This window comes from Plecotus auritus (assembly GCF_963455305.1).
Source record: "Plecotus auritus genome assembly, chromosome: 10".
NCBI classification, from domain to species: domain Eukaryota; kingdom Metazoa; phylum Chordata; class Mammalia; order Chiroptera; family Vespertilionidae; genus Plecotus; species Plecotus auritus.
This window is the reverse complement of record NC_137785.1, coordinates 31,132,650-31,148,128: the sequence shown is the minus strand read 5'-3', so window position 1 is coordinate 31,148,128 and position 15,479 is coordinate 31,132,650. Positions and strand designations below refer to the sequence as shown.

At 46.0% G+C, this 15,479-nt stretch overlaps 1 protein-coding gene and 1 pseudogene across 4 annotated transcripts; one reads left to right on the top strand and one right to left on the bottom strand.

Moving 5' to 3' along the window:
• Window positions 1–1,413: 1,413 nt before the first annotated feature.
• On the bottom strand, window positions 1,414–9,527 carry RBM42 (RNA binding motif protein 42). Of its 3 annotated transcripts, none has more exons than XM_080645934.1 (10): window positions 9,277–9,527; window positions 8,900–9,044; window positions 7,577–7,661; window positions 7,397–7,471; window positions 5,826–5,891; window positions 5,576–5,751; window positions 4,762–5,094; window positions 4,356–4,473; window positions 1,714–1,908; window positions 1,414–1,633 (listed from the first exon to the last, which is right to left on the bottom strand). In XM_080645934.1, exons 1-10 carry the CDS (start codon window positions 9,402–9,404, stop codon window positions 1,521–1,523), a joined length of 1,434 nt encoding a protein of 477 aa, XP_080502060.1. In that variant the 5' UTR covers window positions 9,405–9,527; the 3' UTR covers window positions 1,414–1,520. The 3 variants fall into 3 exon arrangements, with proteins under 3 accessions (XP_080502060.1, XP_080502061.1, XP_080502062.1); XM_080645935.1 differs by having other exon boundaries at window positions 5,576–5,730; window positions 9,277–9,485; XM_080645936.1 differs by lacking the exon at window positions 5,826–5,891 and having other exon boundaries at window positions 5,576–5,730; window positions 9,277–9,485.
• A 1,577-nt stretch (window positions 9,528–11,104) lies between these two features.
• Window positions 11,105–15,413, top strand: LOC308235968 (EEF1A lysine methyltransferase 4-like; annotated as a pseudogene). Its single transcript has 2 exons — window positions 11,105–11,119; window positions 14,712–15,413. The product of its transcript is annotated as an EEF1A lysine methyltransferase 4-like (transcript).
• The last annotated feature ends 66 nt before the right edge of the window (window positions 15,414–15,479 follow it).

The window sequence follows — 15,479 nt, the reverse complement described above, 5'->3', positions numbered from 1 at the left end:
TCCTTCCATTTCTGTCCATCTCTCAACTCACAATCTTTCTGTTCTCACTTTAAAACCCTATTTTCTGGCATTATTCTCCTTCCTTATCCCCTCCTTTGCCCCTGTGGTTAGTCAGTAGAGGCAGGGCTGGAGTAGGGAGGGCTAGTGAAATGGGGGTGGGGTGAGGTTTCAGGGTCCCCAGGCTGGGTGGTCCAGCCCAGGTGGCAGGGGACTGAAGGGCACTTCCTGCTGGGGGAGGAGGTCCTCACCCTCTGACCAGACTGGAAAATGTGACATCAGAGAGGGGGCAGTAAAGGAGAAACACAGAGGGAATTTGACACCTCTCCTGGGTGGCTAGCTTCCCTGAGACTGGCATTGTTTCCCACTTTCCCTCTTACCCCCTTCCAATCCAAGGTTCTGACCACTATGCTCCTGGGAGAACCTCATCCCTTCCTCATGCTGGAACCATGCAATCTCCCTCTGCTTCATCCCTGCCCCAGCCTCTTTCTAGACCTCCAGCCCACAGTAGTCTCAGGACTTTCTAAAGTGCAGATCTGTGATGCCAGTTCTCTGCCTGAACTGTCTCAACTGCTGCCTTTGTGGTAAAGTCTAAGCCTTTAGTCTGGTATTCAAGGTCCTGCATGGACACTTCTTCAGACAGGCAGAGACAAGCTTGGAGCTGGGAAGAGATGGGAGGAGAGACCCACAGATACAGAGATAACTGATTCAGAGAGATCCAGATGCATAGCAAGGGATAAACAGGGCACTCACAGAGAAATAGACAGAGAAACACTCAGAGAGAATTTACAGAATGAAGAAATTGGGAAACAGTCTCAGAGATCCAGAAGGTGAGAACTGCAGACTGGGAGAGAATGACAAAAGAGAATGAGACAGTCTCAGAATGACCAGTTCCTTCAGGAAGCCCTCCTTGATTCCCGATTCCCAGGTTGCACCAAGCTCCCCCATTCCAACCCTGACCCATCTGAGCCGTCACTATCTGGCACTGGGCCTATCTTCTGACACTGGACCAGGAGCTCTGAGGGAATGACCTGGGACTGCTTGTCACCAATGTGTCTCTTGAAGTGCGTAAGCCCTAGGTAAGTTTGCTGAAAGCCTAGAAGGCGATGAGCTCCAGAAGGGCGAGGCCCAGAACCCCTACCTTGGTGCTGAGAACACAGGCTGGAGTCAGAAGAGCATGGGTCTGAGCCTCAGCTTGGCTTCAGCCCTGCCATAGCCCAGTTTCCTCTTCTGTGGAATGGGCTGCACTCAGCGTGCACTTAAGAGGTTTCCAGAGGATGTTATGGGAACTCAGGAGAGACTGAAAAATGCCCATCTGCATTTCTGTCTGTGTTAACTCTCAAAGCTCCCCACCGTTCCCAGGTGAGGTTTACGCTAAGCCTTGCACCCCAAAGTGCTTTCAAGCCCAGCCAGCGATGGAAATGAACAAAAATTTATTGACACTCGTTTTGGGGAGGGTGGGTGGGTGGATAGGTGGGGGTTTTCAAAGATAATGGGGAGGAGCCAGCGCCCGGCCACAGACCCTATCTCAGGCCCAGCTTCTTCTTCTCTTTCTGCTTCTTGCGCACCACATCCAGGTTCCGGTCCTTCCACATGCTCTTGCGCAGCTTGATGGGGCGCGAGCCCACATACTTCCCTGTGGGAATGGAGGTTTCAAGGTCAGGTTTAGGCCAGATGCCCGTCACACCCACTGTCCCTAGGGGAAGCCTCACTCACCATTCATCTCACGCATGGCTCGCACATAGTCGCTGGGGTCCTTAAAGCTAACGAAGCCATAGCCCTTGGTCTTGCCTGTGCGCTTGTCACGGATCACTTTAGCCTTAAGGAAGGATGGGAAGCGGCTGAAGGCGCGTGCCAAGATGTCATCATTCACCTCATTACCCAGATCCCCACAGAAGATCCGGAAATCATCTGGAGTTGGGAGAAGAGAGGTCAGAGGATGCAGATGCCTAGTCTAGTGTCTGCCTTATTTAAAGAACCCCACCTTCTTTGGAGGCACACCCCCCGCCCCCAGCCACCTCCCTTTGTATCCCTCAGCACTGGCCCCTTTAGTAATAACAGCCAACACCTGTACGGTATTTACCCGTACTAGGATGTCCGCTAAGCACTCATGAGGTTTTTAACACATCTGGAACTCCCAACAACCCTTTTACACTGAGGCACAGAGAGGTCAAGTGGCTCAAAGAGGAAATGGTAGAACTGGGACAAGAACTCAGGCATCTGGCTCCATAGTTCATTTAATGAATTGTACTATCCTTCCCCACCCTAGGGACATCTTACCCATTCCCATGATGAAGCCCCTAACTATCCCAGCCCTGGCTTCTTCTCTGAGCCCTTGGCATCCCTTGGTCTCCTGGATACCTCCCCACGGACATTCCCTGGGTCCCTGAAACTGCGGGCTCCCATAATGGCCCCCTCGTACCCCAGACTTCATCTTTCCTCAGCTCTGCTTTCTCTGCAAAGCCCACTTTTAATTCCCACTTGAGTCCCTGAAACCTGAACACATTGCCTGATCCTTCTCCAAGGCTGACCTCAGTTGCCTTTTCCAGACATATCCTCTGGGCTGAGCCTCAACTGAACATGCTCACGCCCAAAGAATTCCTTCCCCACGAAGCACATACTATTATCACCCCCTTGTTAGAGAGGAGAAAAATGAGACCGGAAGGGCTAAGTGACTTGCCCAATGTCACAAATCTAAGATCTACATCAGTGGTTCCCAAAGTGGGGTGTATGCAGGGGGCCAATTTTATTTTTAAGGGGGGCAATTAGAGAATGAGTTATTACCTGAATTTTTTGCATTTCTTATGGTTCTAGGGGCCTCATATACATATATAAACATATATTGTGACATATTTATGCATTTTCTCTATTATATGTTTTGAAACTTTGCTATTTTTTCATATCACTTCATATTATTATTTTTTAACAATTCTTAGTGATTTCTCCCTCAGTACTTCAACTGTCCTTTCTTTTATTTTTCTCTTCCATGAATGCCATGTTCTTTGGAAGCCTGTTTAGACCAAGTTAATGGCCTTTTAGGCTTCCTCCACGTGAATAGGAGTTCACTTTTTGAATAATAAGAATTATTATGTCACAGAGGGGCATCAGGATTTTAGAGATTTTTAGGTGAGGCATGGCCAAAAAAAGGTTGAGAACCACTGGTCTACATCCTGTACTGGCCACATCTGGGCCCATGCTGCCATGGCCATGGCCTGGGGTGGTAAACTATCCAAGGAGAACAGGTAGAAGTCAAGGACTGGGATGGGAGGTAGGTACCTTTCTTCACCTACAACTGGGGCTGCCCCATTGTTTCTGTGGTAATTAAGGACACTCTGAGAACAAGTTAGGCCAACCCAGGAAAAAATAATTAACAAACTCAAGAGGGTGAGATCTTCTATAAGACAACTGGTCTGGACACTTCATTTAACTATTATACACAAAACAAGGCAGTGGGAGGGAAACCATTCTCATTAAAAGATAATCTAGAGCCCTAGATTATCAGTGGATAGAGCGTTGGCCTGCGGACTGAAGGGTCCCAGGTTCAATTCCGGTCAAGGGCACATGCCCAGGTTGCGGTCTTGATCCCCAGTAGGGGGCTTGCATGAGGCAGCTGATCAGTGATTCTCATCATTGATGTTTCTCTCTCTCCCTCTCCCTTCCTCTCTGAAATCAATAAAAATATTTATATTAAAAAAATCTCGAGGCACAAAACTGCATGTATCCTGATTTTGGGGAAAAATGGCTATAACATACAGTTTGGGGGAGAACTGAGTTAACTTGAATATAAATGGAACATGAGATACCATAGAATTTTTTTTTCTTAGATGTGTTAATGGTATTATGATATGAAAGAGAATGTCACTTTTCTTAGGAGATGAATACTGAGGTATTTAGGAGTGAAGTGATAACTTAATCTATAACTTGCTTCAAATGATTGAGCAACAACCCAAAAAGCACACATACACACAGAGAGATAAAATAAATATAGCAAAATAGTTGCTGAATATAGGTGGCGTATATGTCGCTGTTCACTGTGCAATTCAGTGTTTAACATTTTTCATAAGAAGTTGGGAGAAAAAAGAATGTTTTCAAGCCAGGCCCCTCATGAATAAAACAGAGGCCAGAAGGTCCTCAGTGCCAATCACCTCCATCAAGTTCTGTTCAGTGGCTGGATGAGGGTCTGCCCCTCAGAGCTGCAGCCGAGTCCTCTATGAGGTGTGCTAACAACCATGCCTGCCCTACAGAGAGGAGGCAGTTGTGAAGTTACCTGGTTCATCTTCCCTCTTTCTGCCTCAAGGAAGAGAGCTTGGCCAGACTTCAGCTCAGCAATGCCTGACCCTGGACTTTGGCCCACTTACCTGCATCCCATTCCAGCAGGCTGGGGTCTTCCCAGCTGCTCCCAGCTGCTGTGCGAATGCAGCGTTTTAATTTCTCTGGCTTTCCTTTCTTCTTGTCCTCACCCAGTGGCTCTGGGACCTGCAGAAGAAAGGGGAGCAAAGGCTTGGTGTTGGAGTCTTTTGGACCCATCTGCCCCTCCTCCCCTCTTCCTTTGCCCTCCTGCCTCCACAGTTAAAGGATATGGCCTTGGGTGTGGGGTATGTGTTTGTCACCCTCTCCCCATGTCTTTCCAGTCCCTCCAACGTCCTAGGCCCCTCCTACTTCCATCAATAGAGGACTACATGTGTTTCTGTGTGTGGAAGCCCATGGGCTCCTTTCTGCCCTCCCAGTCCTTTCTATCCCCCCTCTGTGGTGCTCCTTACTTACCTCAAGAGCCATGAGGCCAGGGGGTGGCTCAGGCCTTGGGGGCCGGGGTCGTGGACGCAAGGACAGGAGCTCAGGAATGCGTAGTGGGGGCAGCAGGCCTCGCACAACTTCCAGAGGGAGGGGCAGGGGCTCAGGCTCAGGCAAAGGCATGGCCAGGGCCAGTGGTAGGCTGGGTCCAATGACGGCAGGGCCAGTTGGGGTGCCTCCTGCTCCCACAGCTACTGCTGCACTAGCATCCTCCAGCCCGGCTGCTGCTGCCACCACTGCCTCCTCCTTCTCTTTAAGGCCCAAGCCCAGGCCTAGGCCCAGCTCTCGGGGTGTTGCTGGCTCTTCCTGTGGGCAAGGGAATGAGAGGGTCAGCTCAAGGCTCAGACTTTACTCCCATTCTAATCCTGTATAACAAAGCAAGGGCCCGGGGGTCAGGGAGCAGGCAAGAAATATGGAGACAGAGAAAGGAGTCTAGTCAGAAACAGACACAGGGACAGAGAAACATAGTCAGAGATACACACATACGAACAGACACAAGGACAAAGAAAGACACCAAGGACAAAGAAAGACACCAAAGAAAGACAGAGAGGGCCAATCAGAGGAAAAATTGAGATATAGAAATATACCACAGCATATGTTTCTCTCTACAGTTTTCTCAAAGAAAAACAGAGATCTGACCACAGAAATACAAGGAAAGTCAGAGAGAATGAGAAGGCAGAGATGAAAAACCAGGGAAAAGGCAGACTTGGACACAGTCCATCAAGCCAGGATCAAGGATCTCCCCATCCACTGCACTTCTGACCATCAGCAACCTGTCCACACTTACCAGGGGAGGCCTCAGAGCAGCCATGGAGCCCAGGGGAGGGCCCGGGGCCCGAGCCATCGGTGGTAGCATCATAGGTGGTCCAGGGGGCCCAGGCAGAGGGGGGCCCACGAGGGCCTGGTGAGGGGGCCGCAGGGCCATAGGACGAGGACCACCTGCTGCAGAAGAAAGAGCAGAATCTGTCAGGGTGTTAGTGGGAGAGTTAGAGGGCTTGGGGGGTTATGTGGCATGGATGATGTCCCTTGCCCCTCACCTGCTCTCTGAAGCACATGGGGGACGAAGGCCGGACGCAGGATAGGGGCCCTCTGGGGGGCCACAGCTGCGGGAGAGAGAGATGGGGGTGTGTGTCATGGGGGACCAGGGCACTTGGGGCAAGGTGTGTGTGTGGGTGTGTGGGTACTTTCACAATCCAAAAAATCCTGGAGAAGAGTGTGGGGAGATGCAGAGGTCTTTTCATTTGTTCATTCAGCAGAAATTTACCATTGAGGATCTCCTCTGTGCCTCCTCCTTCTCTTTAAGGGCAATGCCAGGGACACACCAAAAGACCAAGGCTCTTAGGGAACTCCTGGTCCAGAGTAGGAGGGAATTAACCCATTACTAGAGGGTGACAGCCCAGAGTGATTAGGGCTGGGGTGGGAGAAAGTCCAGGCACAGTGATTGGGGCTAGGAGGGGGAAGCCCAGGGAGTAGTGGGAGCCTAGAGGAGCACTCTGACCTATCTAGGGGGACTAGAGAAGGTTTCCTAAAGAATGGGACCTGGGCGCTGAAACCCAAAAGATAATGAAGCATTAGGCAAAAGACAAATAGAAAAAGTACTGGCAAAAGAGAACATTTATAAACAAAATCCTTTCCCCCTTTCAGTTTAGTATAATTATAATAGAGGAAGTCAGGGTTGGAGAACATCATAAGAAAATGGTCAGGAGGTCAGTAGGCATCCAAGCATAGCCTTATTGGCTGAGCCATGAATGTCCTCCTGAGAGCACCAAGGAGTCACAGCAGAGTTGGAAGCTGGGCAGGGTGACTAGATCTGATTTGCATTTTGATCAAAACCATACTAAAGAGTAAGAGATGTTAAAATTTCTCAATACCAGAATCTTAAAAAGTACAATAGGATTTAACATGTTTGATCTAATAGAGATTGTACCATATCCTTTTCATAAGGAAGTAATATCACAAAAATTGCCTATGTGTATAAAATTCACCTCTACAACAAAAAGTAAGAATGGCCTGTGGAGAGGATAGATGTTAGTTGACTTTGGTTAGTTTGATTTTGGTTTAGGGTTTTAGAAGGTTATAGTTGGTGACAGTGGGTAGGGGAGAGAACGTCAACATGAGCATTGCTGGCACATCCCAGCAAAGTTTAAGGATGTGGGGCTCTCTCTCTGCCAGGAGCCAGATGATATAGGGTCTTGACTGGCAGGTGAACAGCTTGGTGCTTGTTTGATGGTTTGTTCATCTCATCAACAACTATCAGCATGTAATGCTTACTATTTGGCAAATACCAAGACTTCTGCCCCTCATGAAGCTTATATTTAGAGAAAGCAAAAAGTAATAAATTGTATAGCTTGTTATAAGGTGTTAAATGCTATGAAGAAAGAGAGTAGAGGGTAGGGATTAGGAATGACAACGGAGGTTGATTTACAATGACCAAGTTAAGCCTTATTAAAGCCAAAATAACTTGAAATACATAATCATAGAAAGATGACAACATCAGGGTAGGGATGAAATGAACAGGGTAAGTTAGAGCAATGAATCGAGCAAGAGGCTGAAGTAGTTGAAATAAGACTGCTTAGTAAATTTGTGGGTTTCCTGGCCCCAGACCTACCTGCTCGTCGCAAAAACATCGCTTCTCGAGCCTCTGGACTTTCCAGGTGACTCCGATCACCAGGGCCAAAGCCAACTGTTGAGAGAGAAGAGACAAGATGGTGGTAAGAGAGTTCTGAGCATCCCTTCTTACCAACCTACCCAATTCCCTGGCTCCCTCACCCCACTACTCCTTACTTACCTGGACCCACAAAAGGAGAGCCACCCACCATGGGAGAAACCACTGTGGCTGCAGCAGCTGCCCGGGCCTCCAGAGTTTGTTGGACCTGTTGGGAAGGAGGTTGGGGTAAGGGGTCTGACTCAGTGTCCCAAACTGCCCTGGCTGGTGCACCTTGGGAGGCCAAGAGTTCCCATTCTTTGCACTGTGTGTGGGGCTGGCTATCCGTCAACCTTTAGGGCTAAAAATGGAATTTTTCAGAGAGGCTTTTGGGATCACACTAGCTAAAGCTGTCCTTAGCCCATCCTTAGCAGCAACTTCTCTCACTATCATGCTTCTTCATCTGCCCCATATCACTTAGCACTATCTGAAATTATGTCCATCCTGTCCTCCCTATCTCCCATGCCACCAGTCTCTTGCCTTGATCATTATAATAGCCTTTTCCTCAGTCTCCTTGATTCTGCCCTTGCCCCCCTACACTCTTTCTCTAAACATAGCCAGAACTACCCCATTAACCTCTAAGTTGGACCATATCACCCCTCTGCTCAAAATCCCTCAGTGCTTTCCCACCTCAGAGTGAAAACCAAGGTCCTTATGGTGACCCACAAAGCCCTGACAGACCTGGTGTCTCTGTCCTCATCTCCTCCCACTCTCCACTGCTCACTTCACTGCAGCCACACTCTTCTCCCGGCTGTTCCTTGAACATGTCAGGTACACACCTGCTTCATGGCTCAGATATCTGCACGGTTCCCTCCATCATGCCCTTTATATCTTTGCTTAAATGTCACCTCCTCAAAAAGGCCTTCCCTGCCTGAGCTGATAAACCTGTCCTTCTGACTGTACTTTGACCTGTCTCTCCCAAGTAAAATTGAAACTCTGAAAGGTAGTGATTATTGTTCTATGTTTTCTTCTATACATGCCTAATTCCTAGAATAGTGCCTGGTGCATATAAGGCACCCAATAATTATTTGTTGACAGAATGAACAAGTTTCATTTAATTGTTTTCTGTTTAGTTTCTCTCTCCACTAGTCATACATAGCTAGCTATTGAGCACTGGAATATGACTAATGAGATTCAGACACTATTTGACTCAAATATATATTTTAAATAGATACGAACATTTCCATCATTGCATAAAATTCTACTAAACAACATGCTCTAGAATATAAGCTCTCAAAGGGCAAAAATATTGTTTGCTTTAGTCATTACTGTGTCCTCAGTGCCTGGCACATAAACTATTTGTCATGCAAATCAATCAACAAACCAACATGTCATTAGTGCTCTGTACACAAACACTGTGTTCCAAGCATTGTGCTCTCCGACTTAGATGCCTTAGTTCAGACATACCTGCTGGTATGTGTTCGTCGCGATAATCGGGCGGATCACAGGAGCTGTTGGGACCTGCATTGCTTCTACTGTGGGGACCGTAGGCACTGCAGGCATGGCAGTTGGGATTCCGGTTATCGGAGCCCCCAAAACTTCCTGCTCAAACCTGGGAGAACAGGACACCAAAGCTCAGGACCTTGCACCAATTCTGGAACTTTGGCTATATCGAGACAGAGCCTTCATCCCTACCAACATCTCCTTACTCCCGCCCCCACAACCCCAAGGTCCCATTTCTCCATGATAAAGCCATATGTCGGCCCTATCGCGGCCTGGAGGCTCCAGGGTTCGGCGGCCCTGGCTCTGGGACGTTTTTTATCCCGTCCTGTCGCGGGCCTTACAGGGCCATCTCCGCCTCCATCTCCTTCAGGCGTTCTTCGCCGCTCTTGCCCGGAATGCTGGCGCCAGGGCCCGGGACCACGGGTCCTCCTGCACCCGGGAGTCCCGGGAGCGGCCCCGCTCCAGCCATCGCTGCTGCCTTCGCTGTCGCCGCTACCGCCGCCCGGCCTCCACTGGTTCCGCTGTCTACTCTCGGGGTTGGTCCGCGTAGGCGCCCGCGGATGACCTATAAGCGAAAGCGACGGGCGCTGGTGCGTGATATCATACGCCTGTCTTCAGAGCGGAGGCCAATGAGAATCTGGCCACACCCGGAGGGCCCACCCAAGGAAGAATATAGGCCAATCAGAATGCTGGAAAATCGAACCAATGGAAGGACCTGAGTCTGTGAGTGCAGTTTAGAGAGGCGGAGCGGTCTTCACAGAGGCCAAATGAGAGCGCTCTGAAATCAGTTGGCCGGTCCCTGAAGTGGAAACCGAACCTTTGAGAGCTTGGGAAAGTGCGGAGGCCCGTTCCGGAAGTTGTAACACCCACTTAAGTGCACATCAGCCCAGGGCTGGGCGAGGCTGGAGACAGCTGGGGACCGTGGGCTCCCAATCTGGGGCAGACAGCCAAGGTACCAGACAGTGACTCCCTGAAACACTGGGGACGTGCTGTGGGAAGCTCAGAGGAGGCTCTTCCCGGAGGATTTGACAGCTGGAGGCTTTTACTAGCGGAAATGGGACGAATGTACAGGCCAATACAGTAGTCCAGAGCGTCAACTCAGGTCACGTGTGTAGTTAGGTCTGTGTCCTTTCTTGAGACAGCTGACCGCTCCGGTTTTGGTAGTCCTCAAAATGCTTTATTATGAATATTTTAAACAATATGCAACAATAGAGGAATAATATACCTCTCCACAATTACTAACTTCTACCCTCTTGTTTCATCTATACTTATTATTTTTTTGCTGAAATATATTAAATTCCAGCCATTTGCCGGTTCATGCTTCATGATGTTTCTATAACAGATAAGAGCTATTAAACATTTTCAAACCCAAGAAAATTAATTTCTAAGTATCATCTAACACCCGACTGTGTTCAATGTTCTCAGCCTCAAAATGTCTTTATACAATAGTATTGTAAAATCGGGATCCAGGTAAGACCCATATACCGCACTTGGTCTTTTTTTCAGAACAATTTTATTGGCTACCTTGGATTCTTGAAGTTTCAGTCTGAGTCAGCACAAATGAATGTTTTGTTAAAATTCTGGCTCTTGTTTCTGTGTTAGAGATGTCATAAGAATAGGTAGCCTTTTAAAAACATTGTTATTAACTAGAGTTCATATTTTATTCAGGTTTTCTTAGTGTTTATCTAATCTCCTTTCTTTTTTTTCAATATATATATTTTTATTGACTTTTTTACAAGAGGAAGGGAGAGGGAGAGAGAAACATGGATCAGCTGCCTCCTGCACACCCCCTACTGGGGATGTGCCCACAACCAAGGTACATGCCCTTGACTGGAATTGAACCTGGGACCCTTGAGTCTGCAGGCTGATGCTCTATCCACTGAGCCAAACCGGTCAGGGCCTAATCTCTTCTTTTTGAGCATTCTAACCAGGATACCATTTAGTTATGTTTCCTTCAGATTCTCTGCTTGAGAATTTCTCACTTTCTTTGTTTTTCATGACTTCAGTAGTTTTGATGAGTAATGGGCAGGTATTTTTGTAGAATCTTCCTCATTTGGGATTTGTCTGATTTTTTTTTCTTATCATTAGACTGGGTTTATGTTTGTTTGTTTGTTAGAAAAGACCACAGAAGTAAAGTGCAATTTTCATCATATGATAAACACTGTCAACATGACTGTGACCACTGTACGTGTTAGCTTTGATCTCCTGGCTAATGTAGTGTTTGTCAGGTTTCTCCACTATAAAGTTACTTCAAACAAAAACCCAACTCTCTTTCCATGCTCTTTGAAAGAAAGTCATTATTCATTCCCAGTTCACACTTAAGCTCCATCTCTAGAGTGGAATATCTGCATAAGTTATTTGGAATTCTTCCGCACATGGGATTTGCCTACTATCTGCCCTTTAATTTTTAAATAATATCAGTATGGACTCATGAACCTGTTATACTTTGGATTGGAATACAATAATACTTTATTTTGTTGCTCTAATTATTCCAGTTTTAAAACCCTGTCCTTTTAAAGCTATACATTTCCTTCTCCCTGCTTCTTTCTTCCTCCTCCTCCTTCTCCCTCCCCTTCCCACTTTTGGCCTTCTATTTGTTGAAGAAACTGGATCAGTTGTCCTACAGGATGTGCCACCTTTTGGATTTAACTAATTACAGTACATTGTTGTACTTGTTCCTCACCGCCCCTTCTCCTTTTCTTACAATATTGTAGTAACGGCTCGAAGCTTGATTTGATTTAGGTTTAATTGGGTGAAAGAATACTTCATAGGTAATGCTGTTGCAATGTATCCCATCAGCACAACTGGTGTCCTCTTTGTGATGCCAAGGTTAATCAGCAGTGTCATTCTGTCGCATCTGTTTTATGAAGTCCAATCAACCTTTCCACTAATAGTTTTAGCAGCCTTGACCATCATTACCTGTATCTATTGCTTCATTAATGTAATGAAAATAATTGTTTTAAATTTTATCATTCTTTTTGCAATTATTAATTTCAAATAATTTCTCACTCATCAGGAATTTGGTTACTTGTTCACATGAAGGATAGAGAACATGCTTGATTCTTTCCCTATTTTATGAAAAAAAATAAAAATGAGTTGGTTCCTGGCACCTTTCAAAGGTGACCAATGAGGTATATAACTATCAATATAAACTTACATTTTCAAAAATACTCTATGTACTTCAAATCATTGCAGTCATCCTTATTGTTGCTCAATATCTTTGGCAAGTGGCAGCCCTGTTGGATTGCCTCCTGAGTTCTTTTGACTCAATTCCAATAGTCTTGGAGGTCTTCCTTGCTTTCTGGCACAAGAAGCTCCGTACTCATTTTGTACATGTCCTGCTCCAAACCTGGGATCAACTATTTCCCCCTTGACTCCAGGTTCCTTCTAGTCAGAAATAGTACCGGTATTTAGAGACCATAATTTGGGCACTAGGATTGCTCAGTTATTAGACATTTTTGCGGACTTAGGGAAATATATATATTTGAGAAAGACCTATGAATGTTCATTCTGATATTTTCAATGCAAATGCAAGATCATGGGGTATTCACTTCTTTGATTTGACATATGCATCTCTTTTTATTTACATTAAAAAGTTCAGTCTCCAGTAACACCAAAACTACTTATCTGCTTTAGTCTTAATATGTAATTTACTTTTGAAGTTTATTTATTGATTTTAGAGAGAGGAAGGGAGAGAGAAACCTCAATTTGTTTTTCCACTTATTTATGTATTCACTGGTTGCTTCTTGTATGTGCCCTGGCTGGGGATTGAACCTGCAACCTTACTCTATCTGGACGATGCTCTAACCAACTGAGCTACCTAGCCAGGGTTATGTAATTTCACACTAAGATAATGTAGGGTCTCAAAATTTTAAATCATGTATTTTTTCAAAGTAAAAATACCAATATTATAACGAATAAAAGCTATTGAATTCAGTTTAAAATTTCATTGCTGCTCTTTTTCTGTTAGAATCTTTGTATCACCGGAGGCATCGTCTAAAACTGTTTTAATATCACCTGAAATACTTATTGGAAACAATTGTGCCACCAACTTGATACATAATTAGGGTCATTTATTTCAGTTTGTTTTGAAATTTTAGGGATTTCTTTTTTTTCATTTTAAGAAATTATCAGATGTTTCCACAGTGAAAAGTATGAAACAGGAGCATTTGAGATCTTGCTTCCCGGCAATTATGTTTTGGCTCAAATAAACTCATAAAAATTCAAAAGGAAAAAGTATGAAACCAGGTACATTTAGAGATGTCTGGCTTCCATCCCTCTCCTTTCTACCTTATTGTCTCCTGGTGTGAATTGTTTAAAAGCAAGTGGCAGCCATGACTGGTTTGGCTCAGTGGATAGAGTGGCTGCCTCCTACATGCCCCCCACTGGGGATGAAGCCTACAACCCAGGCATGTGCCCTTGATGGGAATCGAATCTGGGACCCTTCAGTCCACAGGCAGACGCTCTATCCGGAGCCAAACCAGCTAGGGCTACTTTGGTCATTTTTTATTTTGCCATGCAAAAATCTGTTTTGGTCAGTATTTTCCTTTACTGCATCTGGATTTTAAATCATTTCAGAAAGTTTGCCCAATGAAAGATGAAGTAAAAGTTTGTTAGAAGATGTGGAGAAAAATTAAGCAGAGAGTGGGGAAGGACCCCACGATCAGTAGGGAGGTGGGGTTTGGGAGCTGAGATAAAGGAAGGAAGGAGGGGGCACATAGGAAAGCAAATGTATAAAGTTTGGGGAAGAGTAGCCAGAGCTAGAATTGAGAGTGAGGGTACTCTGGAGGCCAAGAGAGGAATTGTGAGAAGGGAGATGGAAAGCCAGGTTCAAGTTCACAAAGATGTCAAATCTGCCTAATTTGTAAACTTACTGCAACCCCAATAAACCTCCCATTTGTGTTTGTATTTCTTCTGGAACCAAGCATGTTGGGTCTAAAGTTCATTTCATTGGGAGAAAAAATTAGCAAGAGACAAGAAAACCTTGAAAAATAAGATGATGGCAACTAGCCATTCCAGATCCTGAAAGGTATTTACAAGGCTTGTATAAATGGCACACACAAACCAGACAGTGGGCTTGGAGAGAACCCAGGCACAGCCCAATTACTCATGGACATTTAGTGTATGAAAAGGTGGCATATCAAGTCACCTAAAGTCTTACTTTATAAAGTTTAGGTGGGTAATTTTAATTTATAAATTCAATTCACAGTGAAATGCAGAGACCTAAAAATGTATAGCTTGATGAGTACTGACAAATTTATACACCTGTGTAACACTACCACTCTCATCATATACAATTGACCCTTATACAATACAGGTTTGACTTGTGGATTTGTTTCAATAAATACATACAGTACTATAAATGTGTTTTCCTTACAATTTCCTTAACATTTTTTTTCTGGCATAATTTGTTAGAATATAGTATATAATACATAAAACATACAAAATATTAATTGACTCTAAGGCTTCTAGTCCAGAGCAGGCTATTAGTTTTTGGGGAATCCAAAGTAAAAGTTTTATGTGGGGTTGGCATCTCTAACCCCAGCATTGTTCATTAGGGTTAACTATAATACATTTCTAACTCTAGAAAGCTTCCTTCTCTTCCTTTGTTGAATTTTTTGTTGTTGTTAATCCTCACCAGAGGATATTGTTCCCATTGATTTTTAGAGTGGAAAACCTGGAGGAGGGGAGAGATGAGAAACATATTGATTGGTTGTCTCTAGCACACACCCCCACTGGACCTCCCCCCCCCCCCCCCCCCCCCCCGGGTTACCAGAACTGCGGGTACTGAGAGGTCCAGTACTGGGGGCAGTGCTACTGGGACACAGCCAACTCTGCCCCTTACAAGAGGTTTGGGTACTTCTTTCCATGCCCTCCAAGAGCCGTGGCCTGAGGACCATATCACGTTAGGCTGCGGGAACAGTGCCCTGAGTTATGAGCAGTATCTTGGGAGCTTCTCTGATGTGACCAGTGTGGATTACTCATTAGTAGTGGTGGCTGCCATGCCGGCTCGCTATACCCATGTGCCCAAGCTGCGCTGGGAGACATGGATGTGCGGGCAGTGGGTTTTCCCAATGGTCCCTTGGATGTGGTGCTCTCAAAGGGAATGTTGGATGCCCTGTTGGTTGGAGAATGGGAACCCTGGACCGTGTCCTCTGGGGGTGTCCACACTGTGGACCAGGTGCTGAGTGAGGTGAGCTGAGTGCTGGTCCCTAGGGGCTAGTTCATTTCACTGACCTCTGCTGCCCTCCACTTTCAGACTAGACACTGGCCAAGTCTGTTATGGCTGGTCCCTGAGGCATACAACCTATGGCAGCGTTTTCCACTTCCATCTCTACCTCATGCACAAGGGCAAAGAGCTGAGTGTGTCCTAGCTGGCCCTTGGGACCCGGATCCTCTCACCCCCCAGACCTCCCACCTTACTCTGCTTTCTCCAGGACTCAGATCATTAGGATTCCTTAGTGCCATTCAGCTGTGAGGCCAGAAGCATGACCTCGAGCTCTCCCTTTCTGCCCTGGACTCTTCAAGTTATTGTAATTCCTGA

Excerpts from the sequence above, each read along its gene's own strand:
- RBM42 (XM_080645934.1), bottom strand. The coding sequence starts at position 9,404 with ATGGCTGGAGCGGGGCCGCTCCCGGGACTCCCGGGTGCAGGAGGACCC. Across the intron at positions 7,472-7,576 it reads CTCTCCTTTTGTGGGTCCAG|TTGGCTTTGGCCCTGGTGAT; the intron begins GTAAGTAAGGAG and ends CTCTCTCAACAG. Across the intron at positions 4,474-4,761 it reads CTGGCCTCATGGCTCTTGAG|GTCCCAGAGCCACTGGGTGA; the intron begins GTAAGTAAGGAG and ends TTTCTTCTGCAG.